At 36.7% G+C, this 22,304-nt stretch overlaps 1 protein-coding gene across 2 annotated transcripts in view; it reads right to left on the bottom strand.

The window, feature by feature from the left end:
- The window catches only part of LOC136876167 (regulator of microtubule dynamics protein 1), a 113,650-nt gene that overhangs the window by 55,207 nt on the left and 36,139 nt on the right, over nt 1-22,304 (bottom strand). Inside the window, exon 2 of one of the 2 annotated variants that reach the window (XM_067149899.2) lies at nt 4,952-5,059. In XM_067149899.2, the coding sequence (XP_067006000.2) occupies nt 4,952-5,059 (108 nt within the window). Of the gene's footprint in view, nt 1-4,864; nt 5,060-22,304 lie in introns of both variants that reach the window. The other variant, XM_067149891.2, reaches the window with a different exon arrangement.

The raw sequence follows: 22,304 nt of genomic DNA on the forward strand, positions 1-22,304 counted from the left end.
CAAGTCCGCCGGCAAGCCGGTTAGGACCCCACTATCCGCCACCTGGGACGCGCCACGTGGGAGTAACACCTCTCCCCCTGCTACGCCAGCGTAGTAGGTTCGTGGAATATGCTGTTCTGGATCTTTGCTTGTTCAATTTGTCAGTGAAGTATTCCTCCCAGGTGGTCATATTTATGTTCCCAGCCCTTTGTGCTTTACGAGGTCTTAAAACTAGAAAGGATCTTTTTTTTTTGGCCTTTATCACCCACCTGCTTGCTTCCATTTCAACGTAACTTTTTTTAGTTTTCTAAAGGAGTTCTCTGTACTTCCTTCTCATGAGATTTATGATTAAATCTTTCAATTCTGAAGGAAGAGCAGTTGTCTGAATTGCTGATTTAATGTGATCGTAGCCAATGTCTAAAAATATCACTATAGCATCCTTTTGCATTTAGCTTTCAATAATACTGGTGCCAGCTGTGAATGTAAATCCCCTCTGATTTGGATTAAAATCTAGATACTGTCTCAAACATTCAGTCCAAACACCTTTCAATAATCCCCCTAAGAACAGAACAAACAGTAATTGGTCTATAATTATGAACATTATTCCGGTTACAGTTACTATTGCAGTAATCAGGAAGTGCGGGTTAGAGTGAATGAAGCACGCTTTAAATGGAGTCACAGGAGAGCTGCGATAAGGAAGTGTGGGTTAGAGGGAATGAAGCAGGGTTTAGATGGAGAGGAGTCACAGGAGTGCTGTAGGATAGGCATGTGCCAGTCCACCTCAAATCAAAGGTGTACCGCACTGTAGTTCGTCCAGTGGCGTTGTATGGAACTGAGAGCTGGCCAGTCACCAGAAATCCATGTGCCCTCTACACACCATGGAGATGCACGTTACATTGGTCTCTTGGAGTTCCACTTCTTGATCACATAACCAGAGACACAATCCGGCAGAGGATGGGAATTGTTCCCATTGAAGAAAAAGCGCGAGAAGGTGGTCTGAGATCGTACGGCCATATCCTAAGAGCAACAAATGGTACTACCACTCACGATGCATACAACTTCACTGTCGATGGAAAGCAGCCATGTGAAAGGCCAAGAAAACAATGACAAGACACCCTAGTTGCAGACATGAAGATTGTTCAGCTGACACCGACTGTTGCATTTGATCCCCTAAAATGGCGTTTGTTGATTCAAAGAGTGGACCCTGCACCTGTGGGAAAATGCTAAGTTGAAGAAGCAGAAGAAGAATAAATTATTATTATTATTATTATTATTATTATTATTATTATTATTATTATTATTATTATTTTGGTTACCATTCTTGAGAATGAACATTGTAGGTGCCAAATGGAAACATAGTGGTACTCAATTCTTTAGTAGCATTTTGCTTGCAATAAGAGCCAGTATCTTAGCATCCTCCTCGCAATTAATGACTTGCATCAAGATCTTGTTAGGGCCTGATGACACATATACGGCTATACCTCGCATAGCTAATAATATAAATCTTGACTTGTAATGGAAGGATTAAAAGATGAATTGTTGAACTGTGCTTAATTACCAGAACACTTCATGGGATAATCTTCACACTTGGAGGTGTTGATATTTTAGAAGCACTTTTGACATAAATATGTTTTATCTAAAAATTTATGTACCGGTAATGCGACAAAATGTGTGATGGAAGTGACATCACATTAGTCATTACTGTAGGCCTTGGTCACCAAGGGCTGCGGATTTGTATAAATAGTGTGTCGAAATAGAAATTGTACCATCAGTAATGTCATATTAGTCATTACCGTAGGACTATGTCACCAAAGATGCTCTGTGAAATGATGCAAATAAATCGTTCGCTATCAATATTTGAGTTTCATTTATTGGAAGACATATTCATGATCATTAGCTTTTTGCAAAGAGAAAAGTTTCTTTTTAAACGGTTCTTCGACACTGAGATTTCTTTATAGCCTGATATTACACATCACATGGCCTCTCTTCTCTGACTGTGAAATAAATATATTTTTCTGGTAACTGCACCTTTCTTCCCATCTACCTCTATCATGCTTCTTTGCCCTTTATGGATTGGAACGACTCTCAATATCCACGATGATTACGGTATTTTTTTAAAGTTTAGTCTTTTCCTTGTCATTACAGAATTGATGGATGTTTCATTTTAGGAAGGTCAGTAATAACATCCGCTACATTAGACATTTTTGCTGGAATCAGTCTTCTAACATTTTCTCTTCAAAAATTTTAATTCATTCTTCTAACTACTGTTGAAACTTGGTTTTGTCTGAATTCTTACCTGGCTTTGGATCATAATTCAGAGATGCGTTGGTATCTGGAACATTAATTTGATTATATGCTTAATTATATTTATAATTTGAGCTGATGTTCATCCTATACTTGGCAAGGCATGCCTTGGCTATATGCTAATTCAGTCCCTGGTACCTATAATATAGACATGAACTAAAGACACCGTCTTTAACTGAATATATCACCTGCATGTTCAAGTGAATGCCTTGATTTTAACATTTTATTGCACAATGTACAGGGGACTCAACCATCTTTATGAATATCATTTCAGATGTGTGTAGTTTGAGTCTGACTCATTGGCTGAATGGTCAGCATTGAGGCCTTTGGTTCAGAGGGTCCCGGGTTCGATTCCCGGCTGGGTCGGGGATTTTAATCCCCTCTAATTAATTCTTCTGGCCTGGGGACTGGGTGTTTGTGTTTGACCCAACACTTTCCCCTTCATATTCATACAACACACTACGCTACCAACCTCCACAGAAACAGGCAATAGTGATTACATCCCTCCATATAGGGTTGGTGTCAGGAAGGGCATCCGGCCGTACAACAGGGCCAAATCCACACGTGCGACACAGTTCGCACCTGCAACCACAGGTGTGGAAAAAGCGGTAGAAAAAGAATAAGAAGATTTATGTAGTTTGACCCAAATTATTAAATGGTCTTTACTTCATCTTGGAATTCTCTACTATCGCATAATAATATAAGTAGAAATACATTGTCTGCTGGTCTTCTAGAATCTACAACTGAGACAAATCCACATCTTTCCTTTTTGGAACTGAACTCGTTGCTCTTCCAATAAAGATGTTGAGGTTAAAAACCTAGGAAATTTTCTGATTATGATGGCTGAGCATCAAAGAGAGCTTTGTGATAGAATAATCTACCAAATGCAAACTCACAGCTATGTGACCCAAACCACGCAGCCAACTCGATCAGTTGCAGTAGTGTGTTTGACATTATTTTAAAAATTTACCTTGTTAAAATTCTATAAACAGGGCCGATGACCTTCGATATTAGGCCCCTTAAAACAACAAGCATCATCAAGCAAACAAAATTCTATAAACAGATCTGAACTGTGTACAAGTCCAGATATTTCACTATTTCTTCACACACACACTTTATTTTGCATATCTCTCAACTAAGTGACCTGAACTATGCAACCAACATGCTCACAGTAGTGCGTTTGACATTATTCTTAAAAGTAACATTAATAAAATCCCATAAATACATTTGAACTGCGTACAAGTTCAGACATTTCATTATTTCTTCACACCCTCACTTTATTTTGCAAACCACATAACAGATCAAACTATACTGTGTGTATGTATGTATGTATGTATGTATGTATGTATTTATTATTATTATTATTATTATTATTATTATTATTATTATTATTATTATTATTATTATTATTATTATTATTGAATATCCAAAGCAGTTTGGAACCCTATTTTACATAGTATAATGGGTTGTAGTTAAAATACATATTCACTTTTACAATGAAAATGAATTAATGTATCTAATTGACGGAAAATGAAGTGGATGAAGTTAATAAAATATTTGTAACAGCACGGCTTCTTAAACAAATGATAAAGGGGTTTTGATAATCCAATGTTGCAATAATTCAAATGAGAGTTCAAGTCATGCCTTCTTCTTTCAAATGCAGCACATTCAAACAGTAGTTGGTTCACTGTTTGTGAGGAATCGCAAACACACACGAGCCATTAGGACGATTGATTCTGAATCGATGAAAATAATAACCAAATTTGCCATGACCAGTCAAAAATTGAGTAATTTCAAAGTTTGGCACCAACACGTTACTTTGCAGGCAGTTGAAAACCTCAAGGAAGAATATTTCTCTGGTGACTTGGCCTCTAGTGGAAGAAGTCCAAATGTTGCTCCATTGATGGATTACGTGCTTCTTTATGATTTTTTTTTAACATAGCTAGGTGACTTTTGTCATAAGAAATTTCCAAATTAGATGTAGCTGCTGCTTTCGTCAGAAGATCAGCTTTCTCGTTTCCAGATATTCCACAATGACAGTGAATCCAGTCAAACAGATGTGTAGACTTTTATACTGTATGTAACAACAATACTAATAATTGAGTTTCATGAAAAGTTGGAAGTACCGTAGCTAGTGTTGTAACTTAGGCCTAGTGCCGAACTGTAATTCATGAATGCATGTTCATATAAAAGCCAGTTACAAAAATGAGTTGCAAAACCTAGAGGTGTTGTGTAAACTAGTCTTAAAACATAAATATTATTATATCATTTGTTCCTTCTCCATGACTTGCATTCTTGTCACTCAGGACCGTTCTGCAACACCTTTCTGTGTATAATTAACCATTCATCAATGTTACCAATACAAGAGTTAAATCAAAGTTCAATAGATGGTAAGTGTGTTGATTTCATACACAATGTGGTAGGTAGCCCTCCTTAAAACAGTAGGACGATCTTCTTGTAGAATCAGAGGATTAAAGCACTAACATTGCCCAATAGCTCAGAAGATGCCTATTTGCCATCAGGCTTAACAGATTTTGGACAAGTATTCTGTAAACACTGTTGACAAAAGTGATAACATTACCTGATATTCTTTAAGAGAATTGTATGTTTCTTCATATCTGTTTGCATTATATAATTCATCTGCTCTGTCCAGCAGAAGTCTGCTCACTTTTTGTCCCTGTTGCTTCTTTTCTGGCACTGCAGCATAGAGAACAGTAAACAAAGGAATCCAGCCAACATGGAGTCGGTACTGGTGAACAGCAAAATGTTTTACAGGCTGAAAAAGATAGAAGAATATTTATAATCCATACCATAAAGAATTTCAAAACATCATTAAACTACTAAGTTCTATTATTTCAGATTCCATTGTAAAAACAATATGTGAGTCTATATTATTTAAATGAGATAAACTTGAGATTGCGTTTCCTAGATCTTCATTCAATATTGCTATCACATCATCTACCTAACGTGCCCAAAAACAGATATTGTTAAATTTGTGTTTGTTAGAATTTTAGTATGTTCCAGATTATAAATTTCTGCTAAGATCCCCAAGGCTGGTGATCCCATGGCCAAACCATTCTGTTGATAAATAGTATTATTAAAACAAAAGTAGCTGTTGTTTAGGACTAATTTTAAGAGAGAAATAAATTTCTCAATTTCTTGTATGGGCAACTTACTAAATTTCTTCAAGTTACTGCATATTATGCTTACAGTTTCTTTAATGGGGATACTTGGATACATATTCTTGATATCACATGAGTAAATTGCGTGGCAAGACTGAATTTTAAAATCTTTAAGACTGTGTACTAATTCTATTGTATTTTTGATAAAATTTTTAGCTTGAAAGTGTAAATATTTCTTCAAGAAAAGTTGTGTAAATCTAAAAATCAACAGTCTAAATTATTTGGATTTAAACATCACCAGACACCCAAACCAGTTATCTTATCAATTTTCATAAAATCCACTCAATCAACTATCACAATTCAAAGGGATTCTCTCCATCTCCATTCACATAAGAAGGCAGCATATTACAGAATGGTAAACAGAACTCTTATCATTCCCTTATCCAGAAAGATCTAAGAAAAGTATTTAGACATCATAAGATCAATAGCCAAATATAATGGTTGTAATAAACAGTTCATCAACAAAAATTATTACAACTAAAAGACGCCAAATTTCTACCCTAACTAGAGAATCAACAGACAAAAAAAGTACTCCTAGTTCACATTCAACAATTCAAAAATATTATTTAGTTTATTTTCCAGGTTGAACCGTGTTGTTGTTGTCTGTACATCATGTACAGTTTGCTGACGTTTCGAATACACTGCAGTATTCTTTGTCAAGGCGACTGAAATACCCCTACTCGATCCGAGGTAGTCAGTCTCCCAGGCAGCAGTCACACTATAAGAGTGGTCCTGACCTTGGTCTTTTATATTCTAGCCTTTCTGGCTTATGTAAGCCCCCTGGCTGTCTCGTGAGAATTCTGGAAGGTATGTGTTACAGCCAAGTGGTGAGGCTTGCCCGCACTGTTATGTAATTACATGTAATAAACTAAGTAATTCTTCACACCGTGGAAGCTTCACCTCTAATAATTCAAACATATATCAAGTTGCCAATATTTTCAAGAAGTATGATCTAAAACAACCTTTAAAACTAATAATAATAGTTTATCTATTTTTTACAATGCACACACACGGTCAATCAAAGCAATAAATTTTCCCAATCTGGAGTCTATAAATTATGATGTCTTGACTGCCAAACTCCATATGTAGGAACAAACAGGTTGCAGTTTCTCAATAAGATATGTGGAACGTGTTAATGCTGTCAGATATAATTGGTTTTCAGCAATACGACAACATGTGATAGACTCCAATCATAATTTTACATTCCATTCTATAAACAGAAAAGAAAGGTCCAATGCTTAACATTTTGGAAAACTTTTACATACATCTTGAACAGTACATCAATCCAAATTACAATATCAATGAAATTAATGATAACCTAACATTCTTTTTGACACAATTCTTCCTATTTATATCAAAAGAAAACCAAATAAAAGCACAACATAAATGAAATGAAATGAAATGGCGTATAGCTTTTTAGTGCCGGGATGTGTTCGAGGACTTTGGCTTGTCAGGTGCAGGTCTTTTGATTTGTTGCCCATAGGCGACTTGCGCGTCGTGATGAGGATGAAATGATGATGAAGACGATATATAAACCCAATCCCCGTGCCAGGGTATTTAACCAATTATGGTTAAAATTCCTGACCCTGCCAGGAATTGAACCTGGGACCCCTGTAACCAAAGGCCAGCAAGCTAACCATTTAGCCATGGAGCCAGATGTACAACATAAAAGATTATAGTCTTAATATAAAAATACATTGCACATATGTCCAACACTTTTGTTCGCCATACTAGGGGACAATGGGATTAAGGGTAGATTATTAGAAAATCAAAGGCATTTATAGTGACAACTGGGCGTCAGTGAGAATTGATGGTTAAATGAGTTCTTGCTTCAGGGTACTTACTGGGGTTAGACAAGGCTATAATCTTTCACCTTTGTTGTTTGTACTTCACATGGATCATATGCTGAAAGGTATAAAGTGGCAGGGAGGGATTCAGTTAGGTGGAAATGTAGTAAGCAGTCTGGCCTATGCTGACGACTTGGTCTTAATGCCAGATTGTGCTGAAAACCTGCAGTCTAATATCTTGGAACTTGAAAATAGGTGCAATGAGTATGGTATGAAAATTAGCCTTTCAAAGACTAAATTGATGTCAGTAGGTAAGAAATCTGAGAGAACTGAATGTCAGATTGGTGATACAAAGCTGTAACAGGTAGATAATTTCAAGTATTTAGAATATGTGTTCTCCCAGGATGGTAATATAGCAAGTGAGATTAAATCAAGGTGCAGTAAAGCTAATGCAGTAAGCTCGCAGTTGCGGTCAACAGTATTCTGTAAGAAGAAAGTCAGGCCCCAGTCGAAACTATCTTTATTTCGGTCTGTTTTCAGATCAACTTTGCTTTATGGGAGCGAAGGCTGGGTGGACTCAGGATATCTTATTCATAAGTTAGAATTAACAGACATTAAAGTAGCGAGAATGATTGCTGATACAAACAGGTGGGAACAACGACAGGAGGGTACTCGGAATGAGAGATAAAGGCTAAGTTAGGAATGAACTTGATGGATGAAGCTGTACGCATAAACCGGCTTCAGTGGTGGGGTCATGTGGGTCGAATGGAGGAGGATAGGTTACCTAGGAGAATAATGGACTTTGTTATGAAGGGTAAGAGAAGTAGAGGGAGACCAAGACGACGATGGTTAGACTCAGTTTGTAACGACTTAAAGATTAAGAGGTATAGAACTAATTGAGGCACAGCACTAGTTGCAAATAGAGCATTGTGGCGACGTTTAGTAAATTCACAGAGGCTTGCAGACTGAATGCTGAAAGACACAACATTCTATAATGATGATGTATGTATGTTATTTTTGGTGATATTTTCCAATAATAATTAAGAAATTAATGTCGTAATGGTCCACCTTTCAATACTATAATATGCAATATTTTGAATTACATTAACTAGGGACTAGTTTCGGCCTGGGCTGGCCATCTTCAGTTCAATAGTTATTTAGAATCAGGAGTATACAACATTATTTGCAACAGTGGTAATTCTTCTTACATCGGACAGACCGGGAGGAATTTTAATATAAGGTACTCGAAACACGTCAATGCCCTGAAGTGCAATAAATTTTCGGCGGTAGGACAGCATATGCATGACTATAATCACAAATTCACAGACATAAAACAACATATGGAAATTCTCAAAATCATCAACAAAGGACCCCTCCTTAACATTACCAAAAGCTGCTTCATACATATAGATCAATATTTTTTTTGCTAGGGGCTTTACGTCGCACCGACACAGATAGGTCTTATGGCGACGATGGGATAGGAAAGTCCTAGGAGTTGGAAGGAAGCGGCCGTGGCCTTAATTAAGGTACAGCCCCAGCATTTGCCTGGTGTGAAAATGGGAAACCACGGAAAACCATCTTCAGAGCTGCCGATAGTGGGATTCGAACCTACTATCTCCCGGATGCAAGCTCACAGCCGCGCGCCAACTCGCCCGGTGATCAATATTTCAACCCAAATCATAATCTTAATGAAATTTCAGAAAAGCCAAATATCTTTTTCGACCTTCTAATTCCCATTTTTAGAAACGTCAAACCAACAAGTCATAATTCAGTTTTTTCATAATATTCACAGCACCTTTCCTCAGCAGCCATCCTTTTTCCCCACAACCTTCAGCCCCACCTTAATCCCCCCCTTCCCTTCCACTGCCCCCCCTCTCCTTCACGACCTCTCACCTTGCCCCACCCCTCTCCCCTTGCCCCGCCTCTCCCTCCTTGCCCGCCCCTTCCTTTTCCTTTGAATCTCATAACCGTTAGTATGAGGCACACATAACAATAGGCCACACACCACATGCCGCAATGAGAGGTGAGTCTCATATAACCTATGCCATCTAACTGACATGCTCTCTCCTTCAATTCATTAATTTAATTTTATCTAATTTTATTCAGGTTAACTTCATGGACACCGCAATGAATTGCAAATTTATACCAGACACAATGTATCTGTTTTAACTACATCTTCACGTGCCGTCTGGACAGTGTCCAACAACATTTCAGCATGATTTTAACAAGCAATACAAGAGCATTTCATTTTATTACATTGAATGATGTTGAAACGCCATCTAGCAGTTCTGCGTCAGCTGGTGGTTATTTACAGCGGCGTCCAGTGACTTGCATACGGCAAACATCACTCAAGTAAATTTGGTGATTGACTACAGGATCAACATTTACCAGTTCCTGTTTTACAATTGAAATTGTAATGATTAGCAGTGATGGAACTAACAGTTCTATGAATATTAGTACATGAAAGAGTCTCGATGGTGAACATACTCAAGATGCTAAGAATTTACAGCCTAATTTACTTTCAAATGCACTCTTAATTTCATCCCAGTTTTTAATGTCAATTGTATATTTGTTCATTTGTTTTATGTCAATTGTGTGTATGTACATTTTGTTTAGTTATTAGATGTTTTACATTAAGGCTGAAGATGGCCAGCTCAGACCAAAACTAGTCCCTAGTTAATGTAATTCAAAATATTGCATATTATAGTATTGAAAGGTTGATACTACGGCATTAATTTAATAATTATTATTGTGATTACAATTCAATATGGATCAGAACCATTTTTATATCTTAAGATTACGCAGCCAACCAGACAAAACAGAAAGCCTATTTATATTTAGTTCTTAAAGTCAAAACAGCCAAATTAGGCAAAGACATAGAATTTCTCAAACAGTGTATCGCTCACAATTTGACACCCAACTTTCTTAAAAGCAAATCTAAAAATCATCCATCTTCTTTTCAAATTACTAAAACCCAAACTAGAACAAAGAAGATTGGCTGAGAGAGGAGATCAAATTTTTGTACAAGAAAAAATCCTTTCTTAACCATAGATTATAAAAGACTCACCTCGAAACTACAAGTTTACTTTTGAATGCTCACTGGAACCTACTTCAAGCCCAAGTTGACAATAGATTATCTATTGAATTATCAAAGAAACAACAAACCCTAGAGAAAAAGCTGCATATGTTAATGAACTCTAAACTCAACAACAACTATGCTAGAGAAACCAACAAAAACCCTAGGCCTAACATGCCCAACCAATTTCACCCTCCTATCATAAATTTGTCTACGTACCACTGAATGAAGACAAAGGTTCCAGTTTAGGCAGGGGCCCTAAACACAATTGGCCTAATTTTAACACTCTGAACACAGCCATCACTACAACAGTAGAAGCAGAATTAGCCATTAGCAAATTGCCAGCAGATAAACAAGATGAAGTAAGATTTGAAGTAAGAAGAAAATTAAACTCCATTCTCAACCCAAAAAACAATATTAACTCCTGTAATTCACCCCTTACTCACGACGACAATAGCTACAAAGATTCAATTCTCATACAAAAGCAAATACATGTTCTAAAAAAGAAAATCAATGATAATAATCTTATAATTACGAAAGCAGATACAGGTAACACTACCGTCATAATGGATAAGAACAAATATATAAGCAAAACAAATCAATTTTTTAAAGATAGCCCATTCTCTACAATAAAGTAAGACCCTACCCCAAGAATCCAACATCAACTTAAGCAGACCCTCAAGAATACTTCATATCTTTTGACAGATCCAGAAAAAACTAAATTAATTAATATGAACCCAGGTTTACCCACCACCAAAGCCCTCCCCAAAATACACAAAACCGGCATCCCCATTCACCCGATCATTAACTATAGACCGAGCCTGTTATACAAAGCATCATAATTCATTAAAAGATTTTTAAGAAGGAACTATCATTTCTTGTCGAACAAATCCGTCTACAAACACTAAAGAACTGATCAATAAATTCAAAAACTTTAACTTTCAATCCATTCATTCTCTCCACTCATTCAATATATCCTAGCATACAAATTTCCAAAGTATACGCCATCATTCAAAACAATTTAAGCAAATACAGCAGCCTAAGTATATTAGAAATATAGGATTTCATGCCTATGCTTAAATTAGTTATAAGCAACAATTATTTCACTTTCGATAATGTTATTTATCAACAAGAAGGATTGGCTATGGGACCGCCGGCCTCGGGTATCTTAGCCGAGATTTACTTGGATTTTTTGGAACACACCTAAATTGATAATAATAATAATAATAATAATAATAATAATAATAATAATAATAATAATAATAATAATAATAATAACAACAACTTTTAACAACATCATTTTCTGGGCAAGATTTGTAGATGACACCATAGTAGTTATGGATGAAAGCATCACAAACACAGCTACCACGCTCATTAATCTAAATAACATCGACCCACACATAAAATTCACACATGAATCCGAAATTGAACGGAAAATAAATATTTTAGACCTAACTATTATCAGGTACCCAAGCTACTTAAGATATAAGATTTTCAGAAAACCCATCCAAACAGTCACTACAATCCATCAAGATTCTTTACACCCCAAATTCACAAACGAACAGCGTACAACAGCATGATATACTGAGCCTTCAGTGTTCCAATGTCTAAAAGAGACCTCAAAAATGAGTTGAACACCATTCGTAATATAGCTAAATCCAATGGATACAACAACTTCTTTATTGAAAAAAATAATCAATAAATATAAATATTGCCCCTCTACCACTTTAAAGAAAAAGATAAACAAAACAACTCCTCCCTTTCTATCTTTACCTTCAACGAACAAATCTACAACGTCACCAACATCTTTAAACAGCACGATGTAAAAGTAGTTTTCAAAACCAACAATAGGAATGCACAAGTCTTACATAATGCCACATCCATAAACAAGTTCAATAGTTATTCAAAATAAGGAGTATACATGATTATTTGCAACATTTGTAATTCTTCTTACGTCGGACAGACCGGGAGGAATTTTAATATAAGGTACTCGAAACACGTCAATGCCCTGAAGTACAATAAATTTTCAGCTGTAGGACAGCACAGGCATGACTATAATCACAAATTCACAGACATAAAACAACATGGAAATTCTCAAAATCATCAACATAGGACCCCACCTTAACATTACCGAAAGCTGCTTCATACATATAGATCAATATTTCAACCCAAATCAAAATCTTAATGAAATTTCAGAAAAGCCAAATATCCTTTTTGACTTTCTAATTCCCATTTTTAGAAACATCAAACCAACAAGTCATAATTCAGTTTTTCATAATATTCACAGCACCTTTCCTCAGCAGCCATCCTTTTTCCCCACATCCTTCAGCCCCACCTTAATCCCCCCTTCCCCCTTCCCCACCAGACACCCATCTTCTTCATGACCTCTCGCCTTGCCCTGCCTCTCCCTCCTTGCCCACCTATTCCTTTTCCTCTGAATCTCACAACCATTAATATGAGGCACATACAACAATAGGCTACAAACCACATGCCGCAATGAGAAGCAAGTCTCATATAACCTATGCCATCTAACTAACATGCTCTCTCCTTCAATTCATTAATTTTATTTTATTTTATTTGATTCAGGTTAACTTCATGGACACCGCAATGAATTGCAAATTTATACCAGACACAATCTATAGTATCCATTTTAACCACATCTTCATGTGCCATCCTGACAGTGTCCAACAATATTTCAGCATGATTTTAACAAGCAGTACAAGAGCATTTCATTTTATTACGTTGAATGATGTTGAAACACCATCTAGCAGTTCTGCATCAGCTAGTGGTTATTTACAGCGGCGTCCAGTGACTTGCATATAGCTAACACCACTCAAGTAGATTTGGTGATTGACTACAGGATCAACATTTACCAGTTCCCGTTTTATAATTGAAACCGTAATGATTAGCAGTGATGGAACTAACAGTTCTATGAATATTAATACATGAAAGAGTCTCGATGATGAACATACTCAAGATGCTAAGAATTTAGAGCCTAATTTATTTTCAAATGCACTTTTAATTTCATCCCAGTTTTTAATGTCAATTGTATATTTGTTCATTTGTTTTATGTCATTTGTGTGTATGTACATTTGTTTAGTTATTAGATGTTTTACATTAAGGCTGAAGATGGCCAGCCCAGGACAAAACTAGTCCCTAGTTAAGGTAATTCAAAATATTGCATATTATAGTACTGAAAGAGGGGCTGCCTGGCCGAGGCGGTAAAGGCCTGCTTGGTTCGCCCGGAAGGACGTGGGTTCGAATCCCCGCCAGGAAGTCGTAAAATTTAAGAAATGAGATTTTCACTTCCGGAGGTGCATATGGCCCTGAGGTTCACTCAGCCTACACCAAAAATGAGTACCAGGTTAATTCCTGGGGGCAAAGGCGGTCGGGCGTAGAGTTAACCACTCTACCCCATCACGTGCCGAGGTTAACAATGGTGGAAGCCTTTACCTTCCACTCCTCCAAGGGCCTTCATGGCCTGTACGGAGGTGAAAATAAAAAAAAGTACTGAAAGGTGGACCATTACAACGTTAATAATTATTATTGTGATTACGATTCAATACGGATCAAAACCATGAAGTTTATATCTTATGACACTTTCCAATTCAAGGTTTACAAATTAATGCAGTATTTACTCTAGTCTATATTTTACTATGTATTAGGAAAATGGACTATGAAAGAGGACAAGAATGATTGCAACAGCTACTTGAAGTTGTCTGAAGTTTGAAGAGAGGAGGGGAACTACTTTTTTTTTGTTTTTTTTTTTTTTTTTTTTGTTTTTTTTTTGTTAGTTGCTTTACGTCGCATCAACACAGATAGGTCTTATGGCTTCTTGATTGATATATTTCATTTTTATTCCGTATTGATAGTCACCATAAGTCATAAATGAAAGAAAAGTTCCACCTAATCAATACTATTTTATTGTCACATGTAGGACCGGTTTCGACCTCTCAAAAGGTCATCCTCAGCTACACTAGAATTGCATTTACATACTATGCCTCATATTGAGAGCTAATGACATACTCTAGAATTCAACGATTTTAAAGTGGTTGTATCCATGCTGAGAATTCAATATTATACAATTACAAAAATTAATTGCTCTTATTACACTCAATGTACATATGTAAGAATCTAATATGAGTTTGTCTTTTCTTTAGTGTGATGAGTATGTCGGAGTATTTTTAAACATAGGCATTTGCCTAGTCAGTTTAATTGATCTCTAATCTTATGAATATTTAGTCCTGTATGAAATGAACTTAGTTGAACAATTGGAAATAATCAGTGTTATAGCCGTTTTAACAATAATTTACACTAAATGTAGAAATATACATGTTGATAGTTCAATAAAACAAATGACTAGCCAAAATAAAACAGTAGTAAATATAATTTAACGTGCTTGATTGCACTGTTGAATTTCTAATGTGGCAGGTAATAGTGGTTCTTGCGTTGTACAGTTCGTGTTATATTAGATTAATAAAAAGTTAACACATAAACAAACACTTAGACACATTAAAACAATAAAAGTCACAATAAAAATTAGTGGACATGGCTTAACTTAATTGCACTGTTGACTGTCTAAAGCTGCAGATAATAGTAGTTCTTGCGTTAATGCAGTGCGTATTATGTTAGAATTATGTGAAATAGCTCATAAGCTATAAGACAGCCAAACAGCAAACATCTCAACCACCCCACAGCAATACTCACCATCATAAGAAAGGAAAGAGCCACCATTAACGACCTTGGATTCAAAAAGTGAACAAATTTCTAGAACATTAATCAACGTCAAACAAACAAATTATTAAAGGTTACAAAATACTAAATTGGAAAGTGGTTGAGTAATATTCATACATATTGGCAATGATTACAATATTTTAAGCTTAAAACTTGCAAAAAACATAGAAAGTGTCTGTCTCTTATTAATTTGGACTGTCAACTGAAGTTTACATCCAACGCACATTACAGTGATTTTAATGTTTTAATGTGTTTAAGAGTTTTGCTTATGAGCTATTTCACATAATTCTAACATAATACGCACTGCAACAATGCAAGAACTACTATTATCCGCAGCTTTAGACAGTCAACAGTGCAATTAAGTTAAGCCATGTCCACTAATTTTTATTGTGACTTTTATTGTTTTAATGTGTCTAAGTGTTTGTTTATGTGTTAACTTTTTATTAATCTAATATAACACGAACTGTACAACGCAAGAACCACTATTACCTTCCGCATTAGACATTCAACAGTGCAATCAAGCACGTTAAATTATATTTACTACTGTTTTATTTTGGCTAGTCATGTGTTTTATTGAACTATCAACATGTATATTTCTACATTTAGTGTAAATTATTGTTAAAATGGCTATAACACTGATTATTTCCAATTGTTCAACTAAGTTCATTTCATACAGGACTAAATATTCATAAGATTAGAGATCAATTAAACTGACTAGGCAAATGCCTATGTTTAAAAACACTCCGACATACTCATCACGCTAAAGAAAAGACGAACTCATATTAGATTCTTACATATGTACATTGAGTGTAATAAGAGCAATTAATTTTTGTAATTGTATAATACTGAATTCTCAGCATGGATATAACCACTTTAAAATCGTTGAATTCTAGAGTATGTCATTAGCTCTCAATATGAGGCATAATATGTAAATGCAATTCTAGTGTAGTTGAGAATGACCTTTTGAGAGGTCGAAACCGGTCCTACATGTGACAATAAAATAGTATTCATTAGGTGGAACTTTTCTTTCATTTATGACTTATAGGTCTTATGGCGACGATGAGACAGGAAAGGGCTAGGAGTGGGAAAGAAGCGGCCGTGGCCTTAATTAAGGTACAGCCATTTGCCTGGTGTGAAAATGGGAAACCATGGGAAACCATTTTCAGGGCTGCCGACAGTGGGGTTCGAACCTACTATCTCCCAAATACTGGATACTGGCCGCACTTAAGCGACTGCAGCTATCGAGCTTGGTGAGGGGATCTACTGAGAGAGGAGGGGATCTATTGAGAAGAGTGAGGTTGTGCTCTGGTCACTGGTTGCTCAAGTGTTAGGCACGTGGGGAAAGTGTGTGGAGGAAAGGAAATTAGGATACAACATCATCATCAGAGTGTTATCCAGGAATTAAGTTAAGGCAGATGTTGAAGAAAATACGTAGTAGGGAAGGAGAAGGTGGTAATTTTTTGCACACTCGTACCAATAACGTAACGTAAGTGTGAATAGGTAGTAACATCATTTGGGATGTGTGAGACCTGGTTACAGCAGCACAAAAACAAGTTTACGAAAGCAGAGATTGTTAAGAGTAGAATACTTTGTAGGAGGGATTCTGACTGGAGAGTGATTGGGGATTTAAACGAGTCAATGGAATGAGTATGTGGGAAACTGGGAGTGAGATTTATAGATCCTAACAGACAGGTAGGAAATAGGAATCTGCGCTTGGATGACCTTCACTTGAACCACACTAGTACGTATAAGTAGAAGAGTTATAGGGAGTTACATTCAGGGAAATGGAGTAGACTAGGGAGGAGTGATGACAGTATAGGAAGCATGAAGTCAAGTAAGGATGACATAATATTGTTAGTGTTAAACTATAGAGGTATTGTAAACAAAGGAATAGAATTAAATAAATAGATATTATACTGTATATTTACCAGATATTATAACAAGCATTGAATCATGGCTGAGAAATTATGTTATGGATGCGGAGATTTTCTCACGGAACTGGAGTGCTTTACAAGTAATGAAGTGCTTATCGTAGAGACAGGTTAGGAATGTTAGGATGGGGAGTATTTATATTGGTGAAAGAAGAAATTGTAAGCTAGGAAACAGTTAAGGATGAGCAACGTGAAGTTCTAGGTGTAAGAGATAATAGGTAACTTGATGTTTTTGGTATGTACAGACCTAACAAAGCTGGCACTGACACCGAAGTGGAATTAATTATTTGATAAGTTAAGCTATGTGGGAAATGACACAGAAAGGAGCGTTATTGTAGCGGGTGACCTCAATTTACCAAATGTTAACTGGGAAGGAAATGCAAAGGACAGAAATCATGACCAACAAATGGTGAATAAGTTCTTAAGAGGAGGACAGCTGAATCAGAAAATGATGGAACCAACTAGAGGGAAAAATATTCTAGACATGGTGCTGATAAAACCAGATGAGCTCTAAAGGGAAACTTTAGTGATAGATGTTATAAGTGATCATGAAGCTGTTTTTGTTGTAGTTAAAAATAAATGTGAAAGAAAGGAATGTGGTAAAAGTAGGACTATTAGGCAATACCATATGGCTGATAAGAAAAGCAAGGGAGCATTATTTAGAAAGTTATAATCAGTGGAAAATGGTAAATAAAAATGTAAATAGTCTATGGGATGGGTTCAAAACAATTGTTGAGGAGTGTGAAACAGGTTTGACCATTTAAAATTGGTAAGAATTGGTAAGGGCCCGTTATGTCATAACACGGAAATAAAGAGACTAAGCAGGCGCACATTAGAAGGAAATAGAGAGAGGTATGGTTGCGGGAGTAAGGCGAGACTGAAGGAACTTGCTAAGAAATTGAATTTAGCTAAAACGTCAGCTAAGGATACAGGATGGCAAACATAATTGGCAGCCACATGAATTTTAGGGAGTATTGGAAGGATATGTGCAGATACTTCAAGGCAGAAGCAGGTTCTACGAAGGATATTCCAGGGATCAGTAGTGAATAAAATGGACTTACAGAAGGCAGAAGTATTCAGTCAGCAGTATGTAAAGGTAGTAGGATATAAAGATAATGCCCAGACAAAGGAGGCAAATAATACTGGCAAAAAATTACCTACGATAATAAAGACATTTACAAAAAGGTACAAAAGTTGAAAGCTACAAAAGCAGCTGGGACTGATGTGATTTCTGAGGATTAAAGGAAGAATGAGCATGACAACCCTGATATCGAATATACTGGCAGAAAATCACATACTGATAGATGATGGAATAGGCATATCTGATTGGCTGTCACAGACGAACGGTGTCCTCCAAGGCGATCCACTCAGCCCTATCCTGTTTAATGTTCTCCCGAACGATGTCACCAAAGTAATGGCAGGAACAAGCACATACATATACACTGGTGATATGACCATCGCAGCAATAGATATAGATAAACTGCAAGTATCGATAAACACATTATGTGAATGGGCGGAGAGAAACGACATCCAGATAAATGAAGAGAAGACGGAATTGGTAGTGTTTAGGAAAGGAGGAAGACTCACTGAAGCAGAAAACGTCAAATGCAATGGCAAACTACTCAAGAGGGCTAACAATTTTAAATATCTAGGTATCACAATCCAAACAATGGGAGTTTCAGATTACATATAAGATCTAGAGCAGTGGGGGCCACTAGAGCTATGAATGAAATCAGAAACATCACACAACTATCGATCAGCACAGCTATGGACCTGTTTAGGTTGATACTACCTGCTCTGATGTATGGCCTAGAATTAGTGGGAGAATACCTCACATACAAACAGCTGGAAGAATTGGAGCGAGTAAAGGCTAGATACCTGAAGAGAATTTTAGGAGTCCCGCAGAATGCAAGATCGAGGCTAGTTTATGAGCTTACCAGGGAGACCTTCTTAATAGAGAATCTGAGATGCGAGCTCATACTTCCAGCTAGTACCAGCTTCAAACAGCTTATACAAGATCTGCATGAGAAGAAAAACAACATACTGGAGGACTTCTATGCAACATCTGCTATGCAAAACAGGACCTGGATGGAAGCTAATCATGATATGCGACATGTGACGACGAGACTGGGGATACATGGTTTTCACCACAAGGTGTGCTGCAACAAATTATTTCACGAACCAAATGACGAATGTGCATGTGAGTTATGCTTGGAATTCTGTGAGAGATACCATATTATAAAATGCAGGAATAGACAGAAATCCATCGTAGCTTATAGCAAAGAAATGTAATGTAATGAATTTTTTTTTGCACGGCATGTGTGCGTTTTCAATAATAAATTAAAGGCAAGGGGTTGGATATAGTGCCATATCTGAAATACTTATTACTGTTTGCATGAAGGAGCAATACCAAATGTATGGAGAGTTGCAATAGTGTGGCCCCAGTATACAAGGGAAAGGGCAATATGATAAACATAACGCAAATAATTACAGTCAGCTTGACGTGTGTTGTTTGTAAGCATTCTTTCTGATTATATTACAGACATTTGCAAAATGCAATTTGAGTTTAGGAAAGGTTATTCCAGTGAAGCTCAACTTGTAGGATTCCAGCAAGATATAGGAGATATTTTAGATTCAGGAAGTCAAATGGACTATGTTGCTATTTACCTACCCAAGGCTGTTGCTAAGGCAGATCATGGGAGATTACTGACTGATGAGGACTAATGAAAAAGACAAAAGGGTGGTTGAATTGGTGGCTAAATTTCTAGAAAAAGGAACTCGGAGAATAAGAGTAAGTGAAGTGTTATCTGATCCTGTAATGATTAAGAGGGGGGTCGCACAGGGCAGTATTATTGGACCTTTGTTTTATTATATATATAAATGATATGAGTAAAAAACTGGAATCACAGATATTGTTATTTGTGGATGATGTTATAATGTATAGAGTAGTAAGCAATTTACAGGATTGAGAGAGACTACAAAAAGTCCTAGACAATGTCGTGAGATGAAAGCAGGCAATGGAATGATGCTAATTGGGATGATATGTCTCTTCAGTTTTAATTATTGTGTTGATGGGGTGACAGTACCTCATGGGAAACACTGTAAGTACATTGGTGTTAATATAAGGAATGATGATCATTGAAGCAATCATATTAACAAGATTGTAAACAAAGGTTACAGATCTCTTCATATGGTTATGAGTGTATTTTGGGGTTGAGTAAGGATGTACAGGAGAGGGCATGTAAGTCCCTAATTAAGACCCTAATTAGGGTATGGTTCCAATGTATGGGGCCTACACCAGCACTACTTGATACGAGAACTGGAAAAGATCCCAAAGAAAGTAGCACAATTTGTTCTGGGTGATATCCGACAAAGGAGTAATGTTATGAAAACGTTACAAACTTTGGGCTGGGAAGACTTGGAAGTAAGAAGACAAAATGCTTGAGTAAGTGGTATGTATTGAGCTGTCAGTTGAGAGATGGTGTGGAATTATATTACTAGATGAATAAGCCTGAGCAGAGCTTTTAAAGTAGGAAGGGTCATAATACAAAGGCTGTAAATTAAGTAGTGGCAACATAATCCAGACACTTGCAGGAGATTGGGCATGCGCAAATAGGATATGGGAATGGTCAGGTGGCGCTGTTGTCGATGTGTAGTGTACATTTCACAGGCAATCATTTGGGAGTGTTGTTGCTGTGTGGCTCTGAAGTGAAGAGTGTTGATTTCACCACTCTAAAGCATGTTTTCAAAAGGTGATCAGTGTTCGTGGATTAAAATTGAATTTACCCGTGGCAAAAGTGCATTAGAATGTTATTGAGGATTACATGAAGCCTGTAGCGAGAATGCATTACTATATAGGACGGTTGCACAATGGGTCAAGGCGTTTTGTGCGGGTAGGAATGAGGCTGCAGATTTGCACTGCACACGTCGGCCATCCATTCCTCAAGATCAGATTGACATCATGAGTGGTATTGCAAGCTGTCCACTTCATGGCCGTATCGATGAGTATAATCAACAAATTAATCTAAAAGGCCACCTAATCGATACTTTATTTCTTTTGCCTTTGGCAAACTTAAAAATACATTAACACAGTACATGTTTCGACCACTTAGTGGTCATCTTCAGCTGTATATAAAAAATCTTAGATGATAACATTTAAAAGCAAGCACATTGGATCTTAAAACTATATCCCATGGGAATCTAAAAACTATTGTTCTAAATGCTTTAAATGAAATGGAAGATTGGGGGGGGGGGGGTTGGGGGTAAGGAGATTTATGTGCATGATACTTAAATTGCAGTATCGTTTACAATTGTGTTTAAAAACTTAAATGATGAAAAACATATTTAAAATATTTAAAAGCGTCTATGGTAAAATTCTTTTTGATAACATTAGGTGGCGTGAATAAAAAGTTTGTGTTTGTAATAATCTTCAGGCATTTGTGAGAAAATAATAACTTAATTAAAATTCGCGTCTGTGGTTTTTGGATATAGTTAGATATAGTATATGAGTTTGCCAAGAGGTAAGGTGTATGTAGCGACAATTGACTTTGAAAAGGCGTTTGGTAGGGTGAATAGAGGGGCTCTATTAGAGAAATTGGGTAAGTTGGGGGTGTCAGAAAAGATGTTAAGGGCAGTGGAAGTGATATATAAAGTGGTTAGGTGCTGTGTAAAATTGAGTGACGATAGGTTGTGCAGACCACTAGAGTCTAAGGTGGGTTTAAAGCAAGGGTGTAAATTATCGCCAATATTGTTTATTTTATTTATTAACGACATTCTGGATAGACATGGGGGAAGCAATTGGGCCGTTCCGGTGATTAATGGGTTGGAGATACCGGGATTGATTTTTGCTGATGATGTGATATTGATGATGCTAACGTCAAGAGGGATGCAGAGGGGCTTAAATGCGGTGTCGGATTTTGCAAAGAAATGGGCCTTGAAAATTAAATAAATCAAAAGTGCTAGTAGCCCAGGTACACAAAGGAAGAAAGGAAGATGGGAAATGGGTCGTGCAGGGTGAAAGGCTGGAACAAGTAAGTAAGATGGAATATTTAGGAGTTATTATTAACAGAAAAGGGACTTGGGACCATCAAATAAGTCGAGCGAGAAGCAAAGGTTTTGCCGCCCTAGCATATCAAAAACTTGTTGGCTAAATTTCCGGGTATCAATTATAAAACCTTGAGGTTAGTTTTAAGATGGGTGGTTTTGGTAGGGTAATGTATGGGGCTGGAGCATGGGGGTTGAATGAGAAAAGAATGGAATTAAGACGAATCATTTGTAATTTCGGTAAGTCGTTGATGCAGCTCCCACAGTG

Source organism: Anabrus simplex, chromosome 1, assembly GCF_040414725.1.
Source record: "Anabrus simplex isolate iqAnaSimp1 chromosome 1, ASM4041472v1, whole genome shotgun sequence".
Taxonomy (NCBI): Eukaryota; Metazoa; Arthropoda; class Insecta; order Orthoptera; family Tettigoniidae; genus Anabrus; species Anabrus simplex.